Below are 24,824 nucleotides of genomic sequence, written 5' to 3'. Positions count from 1 at the left end.
AGCCTGCAAATTAAGGCGATCATGCAGCTGCTACTGAGGGGCCAGCTCGATATGCTTAGTTTAAACAATTCGTATGAAAGGTGCATAAAATCAGAGCATGTGATGTTTTCCATTTCGATTCACTGTTCGCCTCCATTATACGTTACATCACTTTTCGCCTCAATTATACGTTATATTTTCCTACTTTGCCACGTGACTGATGCTACACGCAACAACGAATATTACAAATAAGGTTGAACAAATGACACAACATTTCGCTCTGTTTAGGACAACCTGTTTAACGTATGTTCCGTGACGTTCTTCCAAGGGCACTATTTAAAAGTAAGTATCTCTTGAGTCTGATAGCACGCTGGTCGTTGGTTTGCGAAGTAGGTTAACGTTGCGGTCACTTCAGAAAGAGCCTTCCACAGTAAATGCTCCATATGGCTTTTCTTGGTAATTTTGTTAGAAAGAAAAAATTGCAGATTCCCAAACATTGAGGAACAGTGAGACAGAGGCTAAGCGGGGTGGGGGGGGGGGGGGGGGGGGGGGGGGTAGACGAGGGCAGACGAGCACTTTGTGGTTAAGAAAGGGTCGTGAGATGTCGGAGCGCTCTTGTTGCAGCGTTCTTCACCTCAACGCGGATGAAAACCGTGAGCCACTTTTGGTCTTGGCATGAGGTGGCTGTTGTGAGCCACTCGGAAGTAGGTTTAGTGGTGAGATATGCAGAGGAATATGAAGAGAACGGACCATTTTCTGCCACCGGGACGCTCCGGACAAGCGCCAAATTCCTTGCGAGAATGAAAAGTTGGCCGCTTATCGATAATTTTTTTTTTACGCGGAATAAAGTTATCAACGGGTTAAGTTCGGCTGACACGACTCGTCGTCAACCACTTGGTGCAATAGTGGAGGTGCCAAGAAACGTTAACACCTCATGAAACCACACGCTCACGTCGTCGCGGTGTAGGTGAATTCGCAAAGGCGTCATCCAATAACAACACAGGTAAGAAATTCTCACGCTGACGATGGGAATAATCCCGTACATAATATGAAATAATGTGTCTTCACTCTCTTTAAATTCCGAGCGAAGTCGGGGAACTACATTCTTAAGGGACCCAAGACAAAGAAAAGGGAAACTAAACAACATGTGTGTGGCAGTAACGATACAATGAACAACGTTAGAACTGTTTATTTCCGGTGAAGTGCTATTTACACAATAAAAATGCAGTTCAGGAAGCCCCATTAACACCATCAAGCTTAAACTCGTTGCTTGAAAGCCCGAATGTTATGCTATGATAAAGGCCAAAAATATGGAAGGCATATTGATAGCAACTTAACACTGTAAAGACAACAATGGTTGAAAGACTTAGCTGCAAAGTGCATTTGCTGACCCACACATTCTGGAATGCAGACGCGCATCCATGCTTTTCGCATCAGAAAGAGTGCGTATAGCTTTATTCTGTCGTAATGTTATAAAGCCCTCACAGTATGTAATACCATTACGGAGACGGCAGCAGCAGAGCTGGTAGAGACATCTTCTGGCAGTTTGTGCAACCATAAAGCGCCATAATTAACTGGTTTTCGTGCTACGTCACTGTTCTAGTCACAGGAAAAGAAAAGAGAATTAGTACATTCGGTGGTTAAGATGCTGCCAACGCCTTTGTGCTGCAGTAGCTGCGTTGTGCATTGCCCACCATTGCGCAATAATAACTTCATGCGCGCTGCTTCGACTCAACGTTATAAGATGGCGCCTCCACCACTGCTGTTCTGCGTCTCTGCTATTCTGTATCGTGCGAACGGTAACGCGTACACGGACAAGCTAATAACTATCGCTAACGCGCGAGACGGTCTACGTCACTGGCACGTCATCGTGTGCAGGTTCCGTAGGTAGGCGCCGTCATCACCAGCCCAATCGTTTAGCCCAATCACGCGCTGACTTCACAACCGGCGAGAGGCGGGAAGTCGCAGTGGTTGGTGACCTTGTTGAAGTGCAGGCCCGGCGCGCAATCCATTTTCATGCCGAATCCCGCGCTGCAGACGGTGTACTTAGTGCAGTCGTCCGGATCTGGCACGTAGAGGGGAACCATGCCGTCGGTCGGCGGGCAGCTGGGGTCGGAGGGCTGACCGCCGGCGCCAGGAGGTGCACCGCCAGCTCCACCGGACGCCGCCGGTGGTGCACCGCCGCCGAACCCGCCGAACGCACCGGGGCTGCCCCCGAAACCACCCGGGGGTGGAGGATTTGCGGGTGGTCCGCCTGGACTAGCGAACAGAGCCGCCGACGTCACGGACACGGTGACGGTCGCGACGAACACGACGAGCAAGAATGTCGGGTAACCCATTGCGGTCGTCTTCTGTGTGGCTTTTTTGTCGCAGGAGCTGAAGAAACGAAAAGAGAGAGAAAGAGTGAAGATGCGGCACCCAATCTAAGGACGACCGCTACTGTTGGCATTCTTGTCTTCCAGTGCTGTTGCACGCCTGTGCTATGTCAGAGTGCTTTGACACAAATAATTGACTACGCTAAATCACTCCATTGTGATGTGGTCACAGGGATGCCTACGCATAATTGGAAACAGCAGTGATCATTTTCTGAGAAATGTTATTGTAGTGCACAACAATGTTACGCTTACATGCTAACCTTTCCATTTCGGACCTTCTTAAACCTATATCCAGCACCTGGAGGTTATTATATCAAGGAATGCTAAACTATAATACCATCCGAAGCTGCGTGAAAGACTATGCAAGAGGTGTCCCCCCCCCCCCCCCCCCGCCCCTTGTTCCCTGCATCGCTCTTATTATTTTCTCTTCTTACGTGTTCTTCTCTTTTTTTTTTCAGAGACGCACTCGTTAATGCTCTTCGTCCTCTCCACTCAAGCAGCTGTTTTTAAGTCTTACAAACTCTTTTCTTATCTTCTGCCCCAGTTTAGGGAATCGCTGGAGGCGACGAATTAGGAGGCAAAAAGCCAAATAACCACCATAGTCCGTCCGCGAAGGGGCGGGGTGCGAGGTGCAGAGTTAGTGATGGGCCGACGCATGACGGCACAGTTTGCAGCCTTCCGTTATTGAATATCCTAATTATGTCACCCAGAATATAAGGTAGCATGTCAGGCGATAAGTAATGCGAACGTCTCTATAGCTTATAATTAAAGTCCCCCTCCCATCTCACTCTGTTTAAAGCTTACTGGGCTGGATACCTTCAAGTCCAGCTCAAGTGACGGCTCCAACTCCACTATATTTCTCGAGCAATTTTAGTACGTAACGAGGATCTGTGCACCGAGATTCAATACTAGCATTACATTGTCGAATAATGCGTAGCTCATCTAAGCTCTCAATGTTTGGTTTAAACGGCGCCGGCAAGACCGGTCAGTTGCTTTCAACTTGCTTGGTAATGTCGTAAGATAGGTGGTCGTAACCTTTTTTCACTAGAGTACAGTAAATCGGTCCTCATACCATCGCTGTCCCTTGCTGCTGTCATCGCACGCAAGCTATGCATCACGCGTGCAATTGTTCGCCATAAACAAAATGTTGTCCCAGCTGGTAACGCTTTCGGTAACTCCAAACGATACTGTATAGCTATAGCTACTTGCAAAATGTTTCGCACAACAACGATTTCGACAACGCGTGGGTTCTCCGTGTTCTTTCTGCGTGAAATATGTAGTTTTATGTAGTCGAAAACATAAGCCCACAAAAAGGTCGACTGTTTCTAGGAAGCTGTAGATAATGTAAAGACTGCTTATATATATATATATATATATATATATATATATATATATATATATATATATTTATTTATATATATTTATATGTTATATTATATAGAGCGTGAACAAATATTTCAAACGGGAACGCTTTCCCCAGATGTCCTCTAGTTAGGCGCGAGTACACGCGGCTTTCCCTGCTTTTCAGAACAGTGCAAGATTATTCGGTGCGCGCCGAAGAATTTAACTTTGCAGAAGCATTGCAGGCAGACAAAATGCCTGCTCTAATATTTCTGCAAGATCCGACAATCACCTGTGATTTTAACGCCACCACCGTTAGCGGCATCAAGAATCGAGGCTCAAGTTTCACTTTCGGCAAAACTGACACTGCTGCTGCTCTCCTGAGCTTCGTTTCCTGCACAAAGCCCCACAACACCACGAAATAAGGAACGTGCACCTTATCTCACCTTTCTGTGTACGGTGACTGGAATCAGCCGACTAGTTTGGCAGCGATCTCGCGTGTCTGTGACGGGGAGAACCGAGCAGGCCTGCCTTTTCTACCACGTCGCGGAGTCCGCGTGTCCTTCCTTTATCGCGAACACGAGTTTTCGTGGGTCCAACCGGCTCGCAAGAAAAAGGGTCCAGAGATAAGGGTCCTGTGACGTCGATAGGGCTTGCCGCTACTTCACGTCACTTCGTTCACAGCGTGGAAATGCACACGGGACTCGGCCGGATGCCGGTAGACGGATGTCTCGAGGCGAGGTTGTTAAGCCATAAAAAATGGATAATTGCTCCTGGTTTTGTGAGTGCGCAAAAGGAAAGTCTAGAAACGAGATAACTAGGGAAGCTAGGTAAATTCTGCGCAGCTCAAGAAACGAAAACATGTTGGCACGAGGTTGCATACACGCCCAACTTCGCGCCTACATTCTCGTTTTTCACATGTGCCGTCACAGATATTTGAATTTATGTGCCTGCGCCGTTACGGCATGACTGTTGTGAACAGCGAACTTCTGCCACTTGGTTCCAACGTCATCAAATGTGGCACTGTGTTTAAAAAATATTAAATTCTGGGGTTTTACGTGCCAAAACCACTTTCGGATTATGAGGCACGCCGTAGTGGAGGACTCCGGAAATTTCGACCACCTGGGGTTCTTTAACGTGCACCTAAATCTAAGTATACGGGTGTTTTCGCATTTCGCCCCCATCGAAATGCGGCCGCCGTGGCCGGGATTCGATCCCGCGACGTTAGGCTCAGTAGCCCAACACCATAGCCACTGAGTAACCACGGCGGGTTGTGTTGAAGCAGGGGCATCTATACGGGTGTGTCAATTCGAACAAAGGAACTATTTTGTACCGAACCCGATTTTTGTACTGGAGTGTTTGCTTGGGCTAGTTGGTAATCCATGTGACCAATGCACTAGGACTTGCTGAGGAAAAAGGACTGCGAGAGAGACGACATACGCGTACACAGCGCAGTGTATGTCATCTCTCTGTCCTTGTCGTTGGCGCTGTACGTCATTTTGTATCGCGATTTTTGTACCAAATACGGCATTTGGTATTGTCTGAATCAAGTAGCAGTGGTTCGCTTGTCAGAGAGGTCCTAACCCCAAACTCGTGCCGAAACCCATTCAATGAGGGTGTACTTACATAGTCGCAAGACGGCGTCCAGGTCGCAGTTATGCTCTTTGATGGGCTCGTAGAAATCGTGTAGTGTAGCGAACTGTGGTGCTGGTGGTGGTGGTGGTGGTGGTGGTGGTGGTGACAAATTCATTTTTGTCCGGCAAGTTCATAGGGTGGGCTTCGCCATGCCTAGGCGTCTGCCACGAGTCCTTGGGCTCAGGCATTGTCGTCGGCCCGCTGGACCGCCCACATTTGATCTTCTGGGGCTGATATGGAAGGGTATCCCGAATGAGTCCACCTAGTGGACTGTCCATTTCGGCCACTGCTGATTGGCTGGGGCCGCTCGTCTCCTGCTCCCTCGTACAGGTGCATCCAATCAGCAGCAGTATAAACGGACAGACCACTAGGTGGACTCTTACAGAATACCTCCCCTGAGCAGCACAACACACCAACGCGAGGGGAGGCTTTCGCTAGAGGCTCTCTCGCCGTTGCTACTCGTCAGCTCGTTGCATTCCCAGAGCAGATGCTCGAGAGTTGCTCTTGAACCACGTAACTTATATTCGTTTATCCTGTATTTAACTGGATAAATTATATCCAGATATTTCCAAGATCATGTTACCTTACCAACTCGCCCAACTTTCTATGCTTTTGCATCACCTATAATGATCCAGCCTGGCCACCTCCGCTTGATTCTCTGCCTTCGTTGTTTCCGTAAGACGCGGTCTCCTAGTAGGACCGTGCCGGACTACCGTTGCCATCGTTTTGAGACTTCGATCTCGATTTGGACCTGCCCCTGGGTCTCGAGCGGCTTCTTCCTCTGGGTCCTCCTTTTTTCTTTGTGTCCGGCAATCTAGGAATGGGTTCTGAGCGATCCCTTGTCTGAATGTTTCCTCCGTCCTTTCCTGCTCTTGTCTCTTTGTTGCATCCATTGTTGTCTGTTGTTTGGATCTCTTTGTTCCATTTTGTGGTGTTGTAATTTTCCTCTCCCGATTTCTCTTTCTCCCTTTTCTCTCCTTCTTTCCCATCTTCGCCTCCTGACTAGGTATAGAATTCTACATCTCGCCACACACCTGTGGTCTCCCTGTTGGGTGGCCCTTTCCACTTAACTGGCACTTTATTACGCACTCATGATCTTGTTGTGGGTTCTTTCCACATCCACGGCAGATCTTATCACGGGGATTGGGGCACACGCGTCCGCTCTGTGCCCAAGTATGCCGCATTGGTAACATATCGCGACCTGTTTTTTGTATACCGCACAACGAACAAGCGAGGCACCATAGTTCACAAATTTTGGCACGTAGGACCCGTTGAATACGATCATCACTGGTCGTGGTTCCCATTCTTCTGGCGCAGACCACACTGGGATTTCTCGACGTGACCAATTCTCTCGTGATTTCTTCTGGACTCTTACGGTACCCTTGGATGGATTTTCTGGCCCTGCTCTGTATGCACTCGTCTCGTATTCCTTGTTCACCATGCGTCATCTGGTTAAAGCGACGTATTGTTCGGCCCCATCCACTGAAGATGTGCTGAAGACTGTTATGTTTTGTCTGTTGTTTAGCGAGATGCTGTCATCTTTTGCTTCTTGTCCAATTCCTTTTTCTAGGCTTTGTTGTATTCGGTCGACTGCGTGTTCGGTCACGTTGAAACCTCCTCTTGGTCTTAATATTATTCTGTAGTCTTATTCTGTATTTGATAAATTGGGCATGCGGCTTTGCAATATTGTAACTCTCGCGAACTGTGCTAGAAACACCAACAAAAGACACTATTTCCATGGTACGTCTTTATGAAGCTTTGATGACAAGAATTACAAGGTTGCAGTGTTCTATTCCCCTTTCCCTTAACTCCATTGTTGGGTAGCAAACCAGACGTTCTTGTGGCTTACCCCTCTGATTTTGCTCTCCTTGCTTTCTCTCTCAAGTGCGAGTAGAAAGAAAGTTGAGAAGTAAGAAATAAAAGAAATCGCTGTTTTGCCCTGAAGGTGAAGCACCGATTGCGATAGCAAATTGGTAGAAAGCTGTACGAAGTAAGGACAGCAGTATTTTTTGGCCGTATAAGCTTGTAAACAATCGCTTACAAACAAAATTAACAAGCACGGTGTCACCTGCGCACAGGTCAGCATGAACGCACTTCGCTGTCAAAACGCTGGAGTGAGGAATCGCGGCAGCAGCAGCGAGCGAATTTACCTACATGCATTTCTCGCTTCAACGCGAACGAAACGCCGATAGCACCGCACATACGTAGCTATACCGGCACTGCACGCACTCTGCAAACATCGCAGGTCGCTTTGACGATGAGGCCCGCGCAGGCGTGCACTTTGGCCGCGTCGCAGGTCGCTTTCAATATACGGCGGCCGCACGGTCGCGCCTTAAGCAGCAGCAGTTGGAGAATAAGGCCCCCCCCCCCCTCCCTCGCCTCTCGCGCGACAGAAGATTGCTGTCACAATAAAGGAAAGATATCTGTAGTCATGTTAGAGTACCATACGCGCGAGTACCGCTCCGACAGGGGTAAAAAACACCATATTGCTTTTGACAGCGCAATCTCTTGCTCCACCTATTTTTCCATGCCATGGTGGAGCGTAGTTTCCCTTTTTCTGGGTATTATAGATGTTGTGCTGCCTGGGTACAGGAATCAGGCGGCTCGAATGTTTGTTTAGAAAAAGTTTATTCAACAAGAGACCATACGAACACTGATTCACAATCGTGGAACACCAGGACGATCACATATAGAAAGTACGAAGCACTGTATACACGGCACGTTTTCAAGGAAGTGTCCAAGTCCTCACTTACTAACACATAACCACATAGACCCACACAACGCACAGTTACACAGAAACTAATTGTCACGCTATATAAAATGATGTTGATATGTACAGTGTACAAAATGGTTATGTACAATGATGATGCGACAGAGACATTTTACATAATCTTGAAGTGTTGCTATGAGATGGGTACATACAGATATGATAAGGTATGCAATATCCCGCACACACAGAAGTCACAGGCACCTACATTCTGTGCACATTCAGTGAACACCTCTGATGGCCTGGCTAGAAGAACTAGGCTGGTCGAAAATTAAGCCGTACGCGTCTATCAGAAACCGACAGGAAATGGCATGACCACTGTCCAAGGAACTCTTCTTCCCCGAGGAAGAACAACTCCTCTGACAAAAACGACAGTAGCTCAAAGTGGAGCCTCCCCAGAAGTGGAAACAGAGCGCGGCGACGATGTCCCGCGGCAACTGCTTCGCAACGGTTACGCCATAAACAATAGGGCCCCGCAGAAATTAAAGCTCGCGCAAAGCGTCCACGTGAGCAGCGACCGGATCTAATAAAGCGGTTAACTCCAAGGCCACAAAAACCAGTATGAACGGCCCTCCAAAATACATTACCAACGACGCATTGCTGCAGCACATGTTTATTGGATTCCTGAAGGGGGCAATTTGGACACAGCGAAGATGGGACTACGCCCCACCGCTCTAACCTGTCCCAAGTTGGAAGCACTTGCCACCCTAGACGCCACATGAAGTCGCGTTGGTGGCCTGGCAGAAATGACGCCGTTATTGCATCCCACGACACATTATTTGAATGTGCGCGGCGCGCAGGGGGAACTAGATGAAGCAGTAAGGCTGACATTGTATCCACAACACGGTTTTCGAGAACGTCTACATCAGGACGTACCTGTTGTATGTGGAGATAAAATGCCATGGCCGTAGAGTAAAACGCAGGTGCGTTTAACACTTGTGGCCCGCGATTTAAGTGCACGCCCGGTAACACGTAACGAATTTTTGCGCCAAGGAAATAGCAGGCGAGTGCACGCGTAGGACACGGATCATGCTGTAACAGACGGAGCAAAAATCGCAGAGCAAGCAGCCGGCAGCGGACAGACACGGATGGGAACGCGAACTCACCGCGAGAACATGCTTGTTCAAGCGGCGCGCGACAGACAAGTTCTGTACTTCCCGACCAGAAGAACGAACCAAGAAGGGACTGCAGAGACCTAGTAACTCGTAATGGTGGCTGTACAAAGTGACAAAAGTACCACACTCGGCCGCGAAATACAGACTGTGCTAAGTACCTTCTTTCTTACAGGGGTAAATTATACCCTTGAACATCTTGAATATTTCTTCTTACATCTTCAATAATTGAGAGCCACACAGAGTCTGATATGCCATTAGAGGTGTAGTCAAGGACTAAAATACGAAGGGAATTGCTATTTTGAAGACAGAAAACGGGACTTAGGTGTGTCTGTGGTGAACCAATGAACAAATAGCGACGTTTTGAAAAATTTAGTGCAGCACCTGGAATATTTCCGTACTCAGTGAAAATTCGAAGGCAATGGGATAAGCTATCTTCATTCCTGAAATACAATGTGACGTCATCGGCGAAGTCTGTCACCTTCACGACAGCGCTACCACGCAGTGGGACCAGTCGCATAAGGGTCTCTCAGCACTGAGCGCAGAAATGGCTCAAAACTGAGCACCAAGGGTACTGGGCACCCTTGGCGAACACCACGAGTAACGGGAAATGGGGCACTTTGCCGACCACCAAGAAACAATGCACTTCGGATATTTGAATAGGAATTGCTAATAAGTTCAACAAAATTTGATGAAAGGTCGAACGAGGTCAGTACAGTAAATGTGTAGCTATGTTCAAGGCGATCGAATGCCTTTTGATCTAGAAAAACTAAGAGACCACATGATGACCTGGTTAGCCTGTATGTCATTATGTCACGCGTAACGAACGAAAGACTGTGTATCTCTCTGCCAGGGACTGAGCATGCCTGATGGTGCCCTATTACGGAAGGCATCCGCTTCTCAAGCGGCGGGTGACAAACAGCTGTGAATGTTTTGTAGTCAACGTTGAGTAGCGTGTGATCGGCCTCCATTGCTGTGAACGAACTGATGATGGATCGTGCTTAGGTATCAGCACAATACGACCCTCGCGAAAACTAGACGGGGATTTAAAGTTCTCAAAGCAGCGGCTGATAACAGATACGAAAGTGGCACCAATATCTTCCCACAACGTTAAGTAAAGCTCAACGGGTAACCCGTCCAGCCCTGGGGCCGAACCACGCTTCATGGAAGATAATGCTGCCTTTACTCCACCAGCTGATGGTCGTGCGTAAAGACGGTCAGCTACCTCAGGTGGAACGTGAGGCAGCCCACTAAGCATTGTACGCAATCCTCGAGAGCCGGGATCTATTTGCATAGTCGTAGGCGCCGTGTTTTCAAAATGCGTTACAAAGAGCGAATAATCACGCGCGGGAGGCGACCTAACAGGAAGTGCTCTTGGGGCCACAGAACCGAATGCATTCGCCGGTCTAAAAGCGAGTTTCTTGCAAAGCGTAGAACTTCAGGGTGTGCACACGGATTACGTCTGCATCGCCAAGTAGCAGCTGACAAAGACGACGCCGCGATGAGGCGTTGGAAACGCCTCCGTAGCTCACGCTGCCATGACCGCACCAACGAAGTCAGTTGATTGTCCCGAAGGGCAATGCAGAGCTTTCTAGCAGTATTCGCCAGTTCTTCTGACATACGTAGTCTGAGTGCACGTCCTTCAATTGAACAATGCAGACGCCACTGCACCTTGAGCGCGTCCCATGACTCTGGGTCGGATCTAGGAACAGAGGCATGCAAGACTCTTGAAAAACAAGATCGCGAACGCACGTCATGTAGAACGCGGATGTCTAGACGCCAAGGTTTTACTGATGAGGAAGCAGGGAAGCGAATTTCAAGTAAAACTGGTCTGTGATCGGAAATATAAACAGGAGATGAAGGTAAAGTTATCACATCAGATAGGGTGGCACACAGGTACGATCTAACCTGCTTGACGACGCGCCGCGTCGCCACGTCCAGACAAATGAAGCATGAAAAAGTCCATACGCATCCAGCAACGAAAAATGCTGGACGAGGCGACGCAACTCCCGTGCGTTCCAATCTGGGCAACCCCAGCCCGGGCCTTGCACATCTACTCGCGTGTCTAAAACACAAATAATATCCCCAACAAGAACCACGTGACGGCCGTCCAGGTAATACACGTCCAGGTCACGAAAAATATCGTTGGACTTGGTCAAAAAATTTGTTTCTTGCAAAAACAGAATGTCACAATTGTTAGCGCGGGCCTCGCTGATGATTTCGGCTTGTTTTATAGGGCATCGGAACCCCTGTGCATTTATTGAAATAATTTTCAGGGTGTGAGCCATATTTAATTAAAAGTGTCGCCCTACTGATTTGGTAGTGTTGTTCAAGTCCGCGCCCCGGGAACAATTCCAGGGGACATGCAGTACGCACGTCAGTTCTTCGACCCTCTCGAAGAAGGCCGAGGTTTCTTTGGCCGTTGTAACTCGGCGCGGTGATCCGGGGCGCCGTCCGAGCCAGAAGCTGACGCGTGGGCACGCTTTACGTCTCGTGGGACCGCCATTAATACGTCGAGTCCATCCACGCTTGGTGAAAGTCCAACGCTGCTATCGATTCCGAGGCTGAAGCTATTTTCAGATGATGATGATGCTGGTAGCGGTTGGGCTGCGGGATCGATGACATCGCCGCCGACAGCTTTTGCAGCCGGGGGCTCGTTCAGTGCAATGGAGCAGTGGCTTCTGCAGAAGCGTCAAAAATCGGGTGTGGCGTTGCAAGCGACGCAACTGAGGCGGATGAAAGCACCTCAGACTTCGTTTCAACAACTTTGTGTTTAGAAAAAGTTTATTTCGACAAGAGACGATACGAACACTGAGTCATAATCACGACACAATTCCACCGGGACGATAACATGTAAGAAACGAAACACAGCACGTTTTCAACGTAAGTAATGTCCGAGTCCTCACGCACTAACATATAAACACATATACCCACGGAAAGGAACAGTTACACATAAACTAAATGCCACATGTACAAAATGATTTTCAATATATACAGTGTACACAATGGTTATGTACAGTGATGATGTGATAGTTCAACAACCTTATTTCAATTAAATCGCCTGCGAACGGCTATACTTCGGAATCGAGTGCTCGAGCGCAAAACTACTTGTAGGCCATAACAAGCGACCCCATTACCTGCTCTAAGTAATATTCTCTATTTCGATCGACGTTTCCTTTACCACTCGCGATAATTTTAAAGCTTATGCAGCATTCCTAGCAAGTTCAATATTAGGCATGTTTCTTTTTACTTAATCACTTTTACTTAATTGCTTCTCATTGGAGACAACAAATCTAAAATAGTAAGATAAAATTCTAGAGAACAGTGTTTCGTTTCCGAAAGGTATAGACATGCACATTTTCTTCCCCCGATTTCTTTTCCGTAGTGGTTCTCTTCCAAATCAGTGGCGTACTCATTACAAGAGAATCATCGCTTTTGCCAACTTTATGACACTCTTTGTCAGTAAACGTGGCAATGGTGGAAGCTGTCGCTCCAGTGGTTCCCCTATCACGTCGGCGTCCAAGGCAAGGGGGAGACTGACGCCCTGGCAAAGGAAGCGCACCCCGCCACTGTACCCGTCATCACCGCTGTAACGGCCACGTTGCAACATCACCCTGCGGCGCTTCACCCGAATCGGCGTGTCGCCAGTGGAAAAAAAATTGCTGGCGTCTTTCTTTGTTTGTTCATTTTTGCCTGTGCGTGTGTGCGTGTGTGCGTGCGTGTGTGTGTGTGTGTGTGTTCGTGTGTGTGTGTGTTCGTGTGTGTCATCCCCCCCTTTTTACAGTGGTTTGACAAACCCAGGGAAAGTCGTGAGGACATTCTAACGCGGAAGCATCCCAACGTACTGCCGAAATATACGAGGAAAGCTGTACGTCATCGTTAAACGTTTCAGGGAAACTCAAAGAAACGAATCCGTCAAATCAAGGAAGAGAAAGGGTAAGAGGGGCGTATACAGTTTCACAAAGAGTCATGTTTGTGTGAATTATGACTTCCTGCACAAAGTAAATCGAACAATCGGTCGTGTTCCCAGGTTTCATTCTCGCGAGAGCTACACATGCATGGTGTAATAACACGAGACGAATGGGCAACTTGAAGATAAGCTTCGCGTAGAAGCGTTTCGCGAGCTGTCTTCAAAAACGCGTAGGCCAAACCGAACCAACCACCCTGTGCATTGAAGGCGGCTTGAAACTCTGGTTATAAACAGACCATAAGTCAAAGCCAAGTGGTTGGCGACAACGCATGTTCGCGCTTATCTAACGCGCATACGCTGACTCACGTTGCTGTATCCGAGCACAAACTCGCACACGCTACGGAGAGAATCGCCGTTACCTATACTGAGTGAAGTGCATTTCAAGAGAGCCGAAATGGCGCTTTCCAAGTAGTTCCACTTCTTTTTTTTCTTCTTCTCACTCTAACCACCCTTTTCACAACCATCTCGTTTTGCGAGGCGCACTGGTAGATCAACTTCCAGCGAACTCGTAACGGGAGTACGTGAGATCACCTTTACGTTCGCAGAAAGCTTCATCGGCGAAAGACAAAGAGGAAAAGAGTACTTTCTCGCTTTCGTTTTAGAAGCGCTGTTAAGTGGCAGACGTTCGCCTGTCATCGTGTTAATCCTGAACAACTTGTACTAGGTTGGCAAGGGGCGCGATGATCACATATGCACAATAAAAAGCATGACACCCATAAGGATCGCTCGTCTTATGATTAACACATTCACACTAAGGGGTGAGATCAAATCCTTCGTGAGAACAAGTGAAGTTCTTTTTTTATCTGATGACATTTTATTTAATTTTATGCCGGGCAAACATGACGGTAGCTGCGACAGACGAGACGATAATTGCGTGAAATAAGCATTAATGGCTATCCACGTGAAACGCTCGTGCCAGATATAATTTGCTGCGCACTAGGCGGTCGGAAGTAGCACTAGGCTGTCGGAAGTAGCACGAAGTTTTCAGGTATGGCTTCTCTCTTCGAAAGAGTAGTTGAAGCCACTTGAAGACAACAAAACACCTTTAAGGGTGCAAAATTATATTTCTGCGTAGGACACTGTGCAATTATGTACACGGCGTTATGCAACTCTACAGAAGGCCCTTCTGAGTATATTAATCAAGGCTCCAGATTCACTGGGACGCAAATGACTATACACAACGGCCCAACTCGTTATTCGAGGAGAAGTAATAAGAGAGCCATGCGCGCTGCTTATATTCTCCCGAGCTTAAAGCCCCCGATACACCTCCCCCCTTCCCCCCCCCCCTTCCCCCACCACCACCACCACCCCCGCCTTTGACAGGCGCGAAAGCAAGGCGCGGCTCAGACACCTAACGCCCTCTGAACATAGCGATGCGAAACCGGCACCCGCAGTAGTCGAGGGAACCGCGCTACCGTGCGTGGAACTATCCCAGTGTATGAACGACCTCTGGCCAGATGGCGGCGTTGCTTGCGTTGCTCAGTTATGGTGCTGTTGATGGTGGCAAAAAAGAAAAAATATGCTGAGCCAATGTAGATGTAATCTTTGTGTAGTGACGCTTTTATGAAGCCTTTAATAAAATGCTACAAATTTGCCAATATTTCATTCCTTCTTCTTCGGCGTAGAGGAAGGTGGGGCCCATGGGTCCTCGCTCACACGTGCTGCTCAGTGTGACAAATATTGCATTGGCTTACACTTGTTAACTCCTCCTTAAATACTTTAGGTATATTCCGTTGACCGATCGCCAGTTGCGGGTATGTGTCGGTGTATGGAAATCATCACCATCATTATCAACATGCGGATGCCCTTCATGCCCCTGTGCGTATGTGCCATTGTAGGGAAATCGTAATCATGATCAACACTCGGTGATCATCTGAAAGCTCTATTTGGTGGCACGAAATGCACCACCTGTTTCTACAGGCCAACGCCCCATTGTGGGTACAATGTGTATTACCCACTTCTTGGCCAATCTCCCGTTGTGGGTATGGGCCACTGTATACCGCCCGTTTCTTGGGTACCCGCCGTTGTGTGCAAATCATCATCATTAATATGAACACGCCGACACCTTTTCTTGGCCGATCCCTCGTCGTCGGTATACGTACCATAGTAGGAAAGCATAATTATCCTCAACACTCGACGATCATCTCACTGAGCTACATGGTACCAGGACGCGTATATCGCCTTCACCTTGGCCAATATTTCATCGTAGGTAGGCGCCATAGTATGTAACTCATTATCACAATCAACACGTGGACATACATGTTGGTTGATATCCCTTCGTGGATATGGGCCGCAATATGGAAATCATTATAATCATAAACACGCTGCAATCGTCTGAAAGAGTGCGCTGGTGGCATGATATCTACCGCCATCTTCTTCGCGAATTCTCCCGTTGTGTGTATATGTGTCGGTAGTATGGATAGATCATCATCATAATCAACGCGTGGCGACCATCTGAAAGAGCTAGTTGTTGGCACGAGAGGAGTGCACGTGCGTTTGTGGCCTAATGAAAAAGACTCACCTTCATTAGGCTTCTTTATTGTGCAAATGTAATAAACACTGAAAACGAAAAACCAAGCACTTGTAGCCTAATGTGCAGAGTATCAGGCTGCTGCGTTTGTGGGCCGCGGCTTGAATTCCGCTGCCGGTTGAGCTTTTTATTTAAGGTTAGGTTGAATCTATTCGTCTAGAACACGACCAGCTACCGACTGACACACCGCCTACCGAACCAGGCCAATCCATGGGATGGTAGGCAAGGAATGCTTCCCTTTAAAAACAATTTTTGTTGAGGGGTTTAAGCACGCCGTAGGGGCCCCGGGGGGACCCTGGACCAATTTTTACCACCTAGGTTTTTTTTTTCTTTTCTAACGTGCACCTAAAACTTGGTGCACGAGCCTGTTTGCCCACCGCTCCCATCGAGAGGCAGCCGTCGCGGCAGTGATCGAACCCGTGACCTCGAGCTCAACAGCTCAGCGCCATTAGTGACTGGGCTACCGCGACCGGTATACTGTCGATGGTTAATGACCCATTTTGTGACGACTTACAATGCATTTGGACTGCTTACAGCTTCTTTCTGTGTGCACGGAAGTAGGGGGGAGGGGGGAGGGCGATGGAGGCTGAAATAACCTCTCTGAGCCACTTTCGCAGTTTGCGCAATCCCAGAGCCTGTGCAATTCGTCCTACGTACATCGACTCAAATCCTACCTGGACGTCGCTTGCATTGGCTCCACCAACGAAAAACGCTCGATCTCGCACACTTGCCAACACCGTGACAACTTCCTAAGCTGTAGGGCTCGTTTAATATTAAAAAAAAAAGCAACAAAAGGGCTGTGAATGAGCCTTTAGTGTTTTTCAAAAACCAGTGATATACATTGGGCTCCTTTGACTCAGTCGAATGCCGCCGAGTGTTCTTACGTGTGGACGGCGTTAATCCCGCGCTAGCGGACGTTGTAGGGCAGCGCTTCTTGCTTTGCGTATTGCAGCACTTTCGAGTTTAGCAGAAGACTCGTTGTATTTTTTTTTCTAAATTCAAATTTTTTTCAGTGCGTTTGCTAAATAGAGCTAACTCTTATTTTTTATTGAAAGAATTGCTGGAAGCAATGCTATAGCGTAGTTAGCCCACTTGCTAATTGTATCATCCGCAATGCTCAAGTGTAGTGTTCGCCCCTTCAGAGTTAATCATCTTTTAAGAGGTTTACAGATGTCAGGAACTTAGGGTTACTACAAAAAATAATAATAAATTCACCAGAAGACATCCTGGCATGACTCCTGACCTAAATGCTGGAAGAAAAGAATAAAACAGCTTGGCGGGGTCCAGGGACTGACACAAGGCAACGTGTGACAAGTCGTTTATTCACAGTTAATCAGTACAAGAGAATTTCACAAGCAAATTAAGTTAACTACACAAAAGTAGCAAGAATATTATTAATTATAGCTAATGTACTCGCACTCCTGATCCTGAAGTCTTGTTTGATTTGAACTTGATTCATCATCATCATCATCATCAGCCTAGTTACGCCCACTGCAGGGCAAAGGCCTCTCCCATACTTCTCCAACTACCCCGGTGATGTACTAATTGTGGCCATGTTGTCCCTGCAAACGTCTTCATGTCATCCGTCCACCTAACTTTCTGCCGCCCCCTACTACGCTTCCCTTCCCTTGGAATCCAGTCCGTAACCCTTAATGACCATCGGTTATCTTCCCTCCTCATTACATGTGCGGCCCATGCCCATTTCGTTTTCTTGATTTCAACTAAGATGTCATTTACCTGCGTTTGTTCCCTCACCCAATCTGCTCTTTTGTTATCCCTTAACGTTACACCTATCATTCTTCTTTCCATAGCTCGTTGCGTCGTCCTCAATTTCAGCAGAACCCTTTTCGTAAGCCTCCAGGTTTCTGCCCCGTAGGTGAGTACTGGTAAGACACAGCTGTTATACACTTTCCTCTTGAGGGATAGTGGCAACCTGCTGTTCATGATTTGAGAATGCCTGCCAAACGCACCCCAGCCCATTCTTATTCATCTGGTTATTTCAGTCTCATGATCCGGATCCGTGGTCACTACCTGCCCTAAGTAGATGTATTCCCTTACCACTTCCAGTGCCTCGCTACCTATCGTAAACTGCTGTTCTCTTCCGAGACTGTTAAACATTACTTTAGTTTTCTGTAGATTAATTTTCAGACCCACCCTTCTACTTTGCCTCTCCAGGTCAGTCAGCATGCATTGCAATTGATCTCCTGAGTTACTAAGCAAGGCAATATCATCAGGGAATCGCAAGTTGCTAAGGTATTCTCCATCAACTTTTATCCCAAATTCTTCCCACTCCAGGTCTCTGAATACCTCCTGTGAACATGCTGTGAATAGCATTGGAGATATCGTATCTCCCTGTCTGACACCTTTCTTTATTGGGATTTTGTTGCTTTCTTTGTGGAGGATTACGGTGGCTGTGGAATCGCTATAGATATCTTCCAGTATCTTTACATATGGCTCATCTACACCCTGATTCCGTAGTGCCTTCATGACTGCTGAGGTTTCGACTGAATCAAATGCTTTTTCGTAATCAATGAAGGCTATATATAAGGGTTGGTTATATTCCGTACATTTCTCTATCACCTGATTGATAGTGTGAATATGGTCTATTGTTGAGTAGCCTTTACGGAATCCTGCCTGGTCCTTTGGTTGACAGAAATCTAAGGTATTCCTGATTCTATTTGCGATTACCTTAGTAAATGCTTTGTAGGCAACGGACAGTAAGCTGATCGGTCTGTAATTTTTCAAGTCTTTGGCGTCCCCTTTCTTATGGATTAGGATTATGTTAGCGTTCTTCCAAGATTCCGGTACGTTCGAGGTCATGAGGCATTGTGTATATAGGGCGGCCAATCTTTCTAGGACAGTGTTCCCACCATCCAACAAATCTGCTGTTACCTGATCCTCCCCAGCTGCCTTCCCCCTTTGCATAGCTCCCAAGGCGTTCTTTACCTCTTCCGGTGTTACTTGTGGGATTTCAAGTTCCTCTAGCTTATTCTCTCTCACCTTATCGTCGTGGGTGTTACTGGTACTGTATAAATCTCTATAAAACTCTTCAGCCACTTGAACTATCTCATCCATATTAGTAACGATATTGCCGGCTTTGTCTCTTAACGCACACATCCGATTCTTGCCTATTCCTAGTTTCTTCTTCACTGCTTTTAGGCTTCCTCCGTTCCTGAGAGCCTGTTCAATTCTATCCATATTATAGTTCCTTATGTCCGCTGTCTTACGCTTGTTGATTAACTGAGAAAGTTCTGCCAGTTCTATTCTAGCTGTAGGGTTAGAGGCTTTCATACATTGGCGTTTCTTGATCAGATCTTTCGTCTCCTGCGATAGCTTACTGGTTTCCTGTTTAACGGCGTTACCACCGACTTCTATTGCGCACTCCTTAATGATGCCCATAAGATTGTCGTTCATTGCTTCAACACTATGGTCCTCTTCCTGGGTTAAAGCCGAATACCTGTTCTGTAGCTTGATCCGGAATTCCTCTAGTTTCCCTCTTACCGCTAACTCATTGATTGGCTTCTTATGTACCAGTTTCTTCCGTTCCCTCCTCAAGTCAAGGCTAATTCGAGTTCTTACCATCCTATGGTCACTGCAGCGCACCTTGCCGAGCACGTCTACATCTTGTATGATGCCAGGGTTCGCTCAGAGTATGAAGTCGATTTCATTTCTAGTCTCACCATTCGGGCTCCTCCACGTCCACTTTCGGCCAAACCGCTTGCGGAAAAAGGTGTTCATTATCCGCATATTATTCTGTTCTGCAAACTCTACTAATAACTCTCCTCTGCTATTCCTAGAGCCTATTCCATATTCCCCCACTGACTTGTCTCCGGCCTGTTTCTTGCCTACCCTGGCATTGAAATCGCCCATCAGTATACTGTATTTTGTTTTGACTTTACCCATCGCCGATTCAACGTCTTCATAGAAGCTTTCGACTTCCTGGTCATCATGACTAGATGTAGGGGCGTAGACCTGTACAACCTTCATTTTGTACCTCTTATTAAGTTTCACAACAAGACATGCCACCCTCTCGTTAATGCTATAGAATTCCTGTATGTTACCAGCTATGTTCTTATTAATCAGGAATCCGACTCCTAGTTCTCGTCTCTCTGCTAAGCCCCGGTAGCACAGGACGTGCCCGCTTTTTAGCACTGTATATGCTTGTTTTGGCCTCCTAACTTCCCTGAGCCCTATTATATCCCATTTACTGCCCTCTAATTCCTCCAATAGCACTGCTAGACTCGCCTCACTAGATAACGTTCTAGCGTTAAACGTTGCCAGGTTCATATTCCAATGGCGGCCTGTCCGGAGCCAGGGTTGCAGGTACCTAAATAAATTAAGCCCGTAGCTTTCCGTGTCCTGGATAGCCGCTTGGCATCGGCAAAGAATAGTATCTGGTTTAGGAGGAAATTGGAGGCACTGCAGTGTAATGTGCATAACAGAAGCATACCGTCCTGCCACTCAATGGATAAACTGTTTAACGCAGCGTAGCATTAAATACACATGACAAATCAGAGTAAAGATGGCACGAATTTATTTTGTAATGTCCGCGCACGACGGCGACGACTGGACCCAGTTTCTTAGTTACACGTGGAACTCTTGGCACTTCAACACTTTAAATACCCGATAAATAAAAGAAAATCCGAGCTTCCGCCTGCAGCGTTGTTTTGATCGCCTGTTCCCGGCGCTGTTAGAGGAGGCCCAGAGTGTTCTCCACTTTTCGACAACGCTGTAGCACTTTCTAGGCTTCGGGAGCACTGGGCTTGCCGGGAGGGTTCTTAAGCTGACCGATTCCGGGGTTCGGTTGTCCGAGGAGGATCGGGAAGCCGGGCCCACTCAAAAGGCTCATGTCTGAAAGAGCCAACAGTATACAGTGGAGGTTGTCAATAGGCTCATACTTACGCCATGCAGTAGGCTATGGTTTTCTGGAAGGCTGTACCTGAGCCTATTCATTGAAGACCATCATATATATCAGATAAGGTAAAAAGTAAAAGAAAAAGTAATGCGTATCGTGTGCATGGAAGGGCACATCTCGCAGGGGATACTCTTACCGAAATAAGCATCCTTCTTGATTCCGGGTGGCCCCGTCAGCTTCGTTGGGTCTTCTGGCGGGACTGAAACAAAACGGGCTCGTCAAATTTAAGCTATAGCTTCCCGGTAGACCTGATGAGATGTGCTGCTGGGGGGAAGCTTATTGGTTAATTGTGTTGGTTGATGTTACTAGGCGTAAGGCTGCTGCCCCGTTGCGACACTTCCAGGATTGGGTCGCTTTACAAACTACACTAAAACAATTTCGAGGAAACATATGGCGCACTGGTATCAGGATGGACCCAGCATGATTACATCTTCGATTACACGGCTTCCTGGATGGGCCATCATTGGTTACGCTGTTTCCGGGATCGGCCCGTTTATTCGGCCAGAAAATTATCCACGCGAGGTTAGGAAAAGAGCGATATAAAGTTTCGCTTTAACAAGGTAATGTCAACAAAGGCAATCATGCAAATTATGAGATTTCACTAACACTCGTTCAAATCCGCTAACTTACTTTCTTCACAGCCGGCGAGCGGCGGATAGTCGCAGTGATTGGTGACGCTGTTGAAGTGCAGCCCTGGCGGGCAGTCGAGCTTCATGCCGAAGCCACCACTGCACACCGTGTATTTGGTGCAGTCGTCGGGGTCGGGCACGTAGAGAGGGACCATGCCGTTGGTTGGCGGGCAGCTGGGCTCAGAGGGCATGGTCATTCCGGGAGCGGCGCCGGCCGCGCCCGGGTAACCTGGAAACCCTGAACCGCCAGGGGGCCCGAACGCCGGACCCGCTGCGCCGCCTGGAGGGCCACCCGCCGAGAAGGGCGCCCCTACCGGTGAGGCGGCGAATCCGCTGCCAAAGCTAGCGGCCGAGGCTGGAACCACGACAAGCGCCAGCAAAGCGGCAATGGGCAGCATGGTGATCTTAGTTTCTAGAAATAGAGAAAGAAATGCGAGTTGATTTGCGTGGCACAGCAATAGCATGTCGCGAAGACGTTGATCGCGACCTAAACGTCCGCGGGTTGTTCGCAGGGGTGGAGTGGTGGTGAATAGGTAAACGATGCGAAATCTTTCTGCATTGGACAGCGTTGGGCCGGACGTTTGCCGCGAGAGTTCCCTCCTAGTAGGACAGCTGTTTGGCGTGCTACCACTTCAGACGTAATCGCGGGGAAGCCGCTCTTATTGGAGTCATTGCAAAATTCAGTTGTGTTTCTACTGACTTTTTTGTCGTTTTCAATAGGCTTTCTGCTCAAGATTAAACTGAATATTGTGCACAATTTTTCGCAAACACAGCCAGACGGAGATCGCAATCCCCCGCTTATCTATAATTTCGTCTGTCTTAAGTACGTACCGAGTGAGCCGCGTCTACATGTGGGTGCAGAGAGGGTGCAAGATAATAGCGAGAGAAAATTTCGTGACAGCACTGCCGTGAATTTGCCGGCACAGTGCGTAAACTTCGCTTACTGAAAGGAAGCATAGTGAAGCAGTTTCCAAAAGCGTTAATCTCGTGTTCGGAAGCCAAGCTATCGTCTCCCGTCAATACCCTCCCTACTTGTTGTATATTTCTCTCTCTCCGTCTCTATCTCACATACCCTAAACAGCAAACTGGTTAACCTGTACTTCCCTGTTCCCCATCCTCAAGTGTAGGGTAGCAAACCGAGCGCGTCCTTGGTTAACCTCCTTACCTTTCTCTCTAATTTTCTCTCTCTCTCTGGTTGATCTCGCAGGCGGAACGCCAGTCTCCTGTTTTTCACAAAGAAGTTTCTTTTTTTTATCAACTAAATATTTCTTTTAAATTTCTCTGCATCATTATTTTCCTTTGCAGAAATATGCATAGTGGTTCAACTTATTCTCCCTGCTCATTATAGTCTTTGATTTCAAATCTGTAGATGGCTAATGCTGTTGATTAGTTAGGTGGGTTGCTAAACCATCGTTTCTTTTTAAAAATCTTTTTGGCTACGTTTTTCAAGGTGCCCCCCCCCCCCCCTCCTGACTTCTGTGTTTCCGATCTTCACTACAACAACGCGTTGGCCATCCGCATAATACAATGCCCGCTCTAGCCAACAAAAACAAATGCAAGCCGATTGTTGAGGCAATTCAACAAATGGCGCACAAATTATTGACAACATGTGGAAGTCAACTGAGAATTGAGTGATATACTGGCGCATGTCGGAGTAATAGGAAATTATGGTCAGGAAGCGATGTACGAGAAACTCTTGGACGGCAATTCGTGCCGGGCGCGCAAGATATGTCTAGGCCGTGTTCACTCACCGATGCTAAAGCCATCCGCCAAGCTGCGTCTCGCAGAGCGAGAGTAAAGAGAGAATCGATATTTGATGTTAGTTTCCCGGAAATGCCGAGGTAGCTACCACGAGGAACCCAGGTACTTATGGGAAGGCTGGCCACCAGTACAATAATGTCACCCCACAAGAGGCGTCTCTGCTTTGGTAGCGAGCCAAACTAACGGATGTGCACAACATATCAGCAACAAGCCACTACAAGACATGTGATGGGGAAACGTACCAGACATGATACAATCCGCAAGAGTACCATGGTCGGAATACCTCGACATATCCAGCCAGCCACATTGGATGATTGGATTAGACCTCACCACATCAATCAGGAAGATGTTTCCTATCTTTGGGCGAAGCTTGCCGAATTCGTCTGCGATGAAGGCGGACCGGGCGTTCTCGTAAGAGACCATCATCGAGTTGGGAATTCATATGGGACCTGAGAAGAAGGTTTCAGCCCATCTGGTGCCAGCGCACACCAACCTTTACTAAGGGCTCAGTATAAAAGTTGATCCTCTCTCTCTCTCCCTCTCTCCTACGAAGACGCGAACAACCAAGACCCCCGCAGAGGGTATACCCACATAGGCTTCTAAAGCTTAAGGCCCAGTTGGGGGGCTTCTTTTTCCTTGAGTTCTTCTTTTTTTAATACGGACGTTGCAAATAAAATTTAGCCTAGGAAGCGCAGAAACTTCAGACAGGGCCTCTGTCTCAGAAGGCTCAACCCCCTCTCGTATCCAACCCCAACAAATTTGATTTGTGGCGTCAAAATGTTGAATTCCTCCAAGGATGTCACGGAAGAACGCCAGAATAAGTGACGGACGTCCTGTTCTCACCTGCACGACGATACGAACGCGCTGTTCGGCAGCGAGGCAACGGAACGTTCTCCTTGGACGCTACGACGAAGTGCTGAGAGGCAGCTGGGCGTATCCTCTTCCAGTGGTTTCTGCGAGATGCGCGCTGGTTTTATCGGGCACCCCAAAAGCCTCTAGCAGCGGGGTCCTCTGGTTCTCGTGGAGTTCCGCCACCAATGACCAGCTCCGGCTCGAGATAAGGTAGTCTCCCTCTTCCCATCTTCTAGTCGATGACGCTTGCTTACCAGGTCTTTTGCTGCGCACATTGTTAGCCCGTACACGTATACATCCGTTGCGGGGGGTACGCAGACACGGAGACGCAATGGCACCATCGTTAAGCCATAAACCCGGCCGGCTGTGTCTGTGACGTTGACTTCGAAGCAAATATGGACAGTGGAGGCATACCGGGACTCTGAAAAGAACGGAAAAAAAATAATAATTTGTTTCTCAGGCTCGACACCTCTCTCCCGAGTCTCTGAATGAAAGTTTAAGAGATAAGCCATTGCTGCGCAAATATAGCATAAGCCTCAAGTTCAGGGCTAGGTTTATGTGTGTTACTTGCGGAGCAGTTACAGTATCGCAACCAAGAGACTGGGCATACAGAGACATGGCATTCGAGGCACCTTTTCCGGTGATAATGCTCCGAGCGTTCCGGCGCCGTGCAACCATCCGGCGCTTTATGACAAGAAGTTATCCACTTGAGCCCTTTCTGGGCTGACACGGAGTGTTTTCCGAGAAGGACCTTTGCCGCTGTTGTCCCGGGCAAATGCCTCAGCAGTGCCATTATGCAAAACGTTTGCGTCGACAATAAGGGGTTGCTCTGTTGCCAACGCTGTCCGAGCGAACTGCTTCAACTTCTTTTTCACCTGGTTTTAACTTTGCGTCGCTTTAGAAGGTGCCGCCGGGACTGGGTCCTCCGCCGAAGTACGTATACGATCCTTACTTCATG

The 24,824-nt window shown here is 47.8% G+C and overlaps 1 protein-coding gene across 1 annotated transcript; it reads right to left on the bottom strand.

Moving 5' to 3' along the window:
- Positions 1 to 1,153: 1,153 nt before the first annotated feature.
- Positions 1,154 to 24,038, bottom strand: LOC126520669 (uncharacterized). Its single transcript, XM_072286827.1, has 6 exons — positions 23,858 to 24,038; positions 21,255 to 21,665; positions 20,761 to 20,823; positions 20,468 to 20,560; positions 10,881 to 10,911; positions 1,154 to 2,355 (listed from the first exon to the last, which is right to left on the bottom strand). The coding sequence occupies exons 2-6, from the start codon at positions 21,649 to 21,651 to the stop codon at positions 1,905 to 1,907; spliced, it is 1,035 nt and encodes a 344-aa protein (XP_072142928.1). The 5' UTR covers positions 21,652 to 21,665; positions 23,858 to 24,038; the 3' UTR covers positions 1,154 to 1,904.
- Positions 24,039 to 24,824: the final 786 nt, after the last annotated feature.

Source organism: Dermacentor andersoni, chromosome 3 (genome assembly GCF_023375885.2).
Source record: "Dermacentor andersoni chromosome 3, qqDerAnde1_hic_scaffold, whole genome shotgun sequence".
NCBI lineage: Eukaryota > Metazoa > Arthropoda > Arachnida > Ixodida > Ixodidae > Dermacentor > Dermacentor andersoni.
Note: the sequence above shows the minus strand (reverse complement) of the source record. Positions and strands in the feature narration are given on the sequence as shown.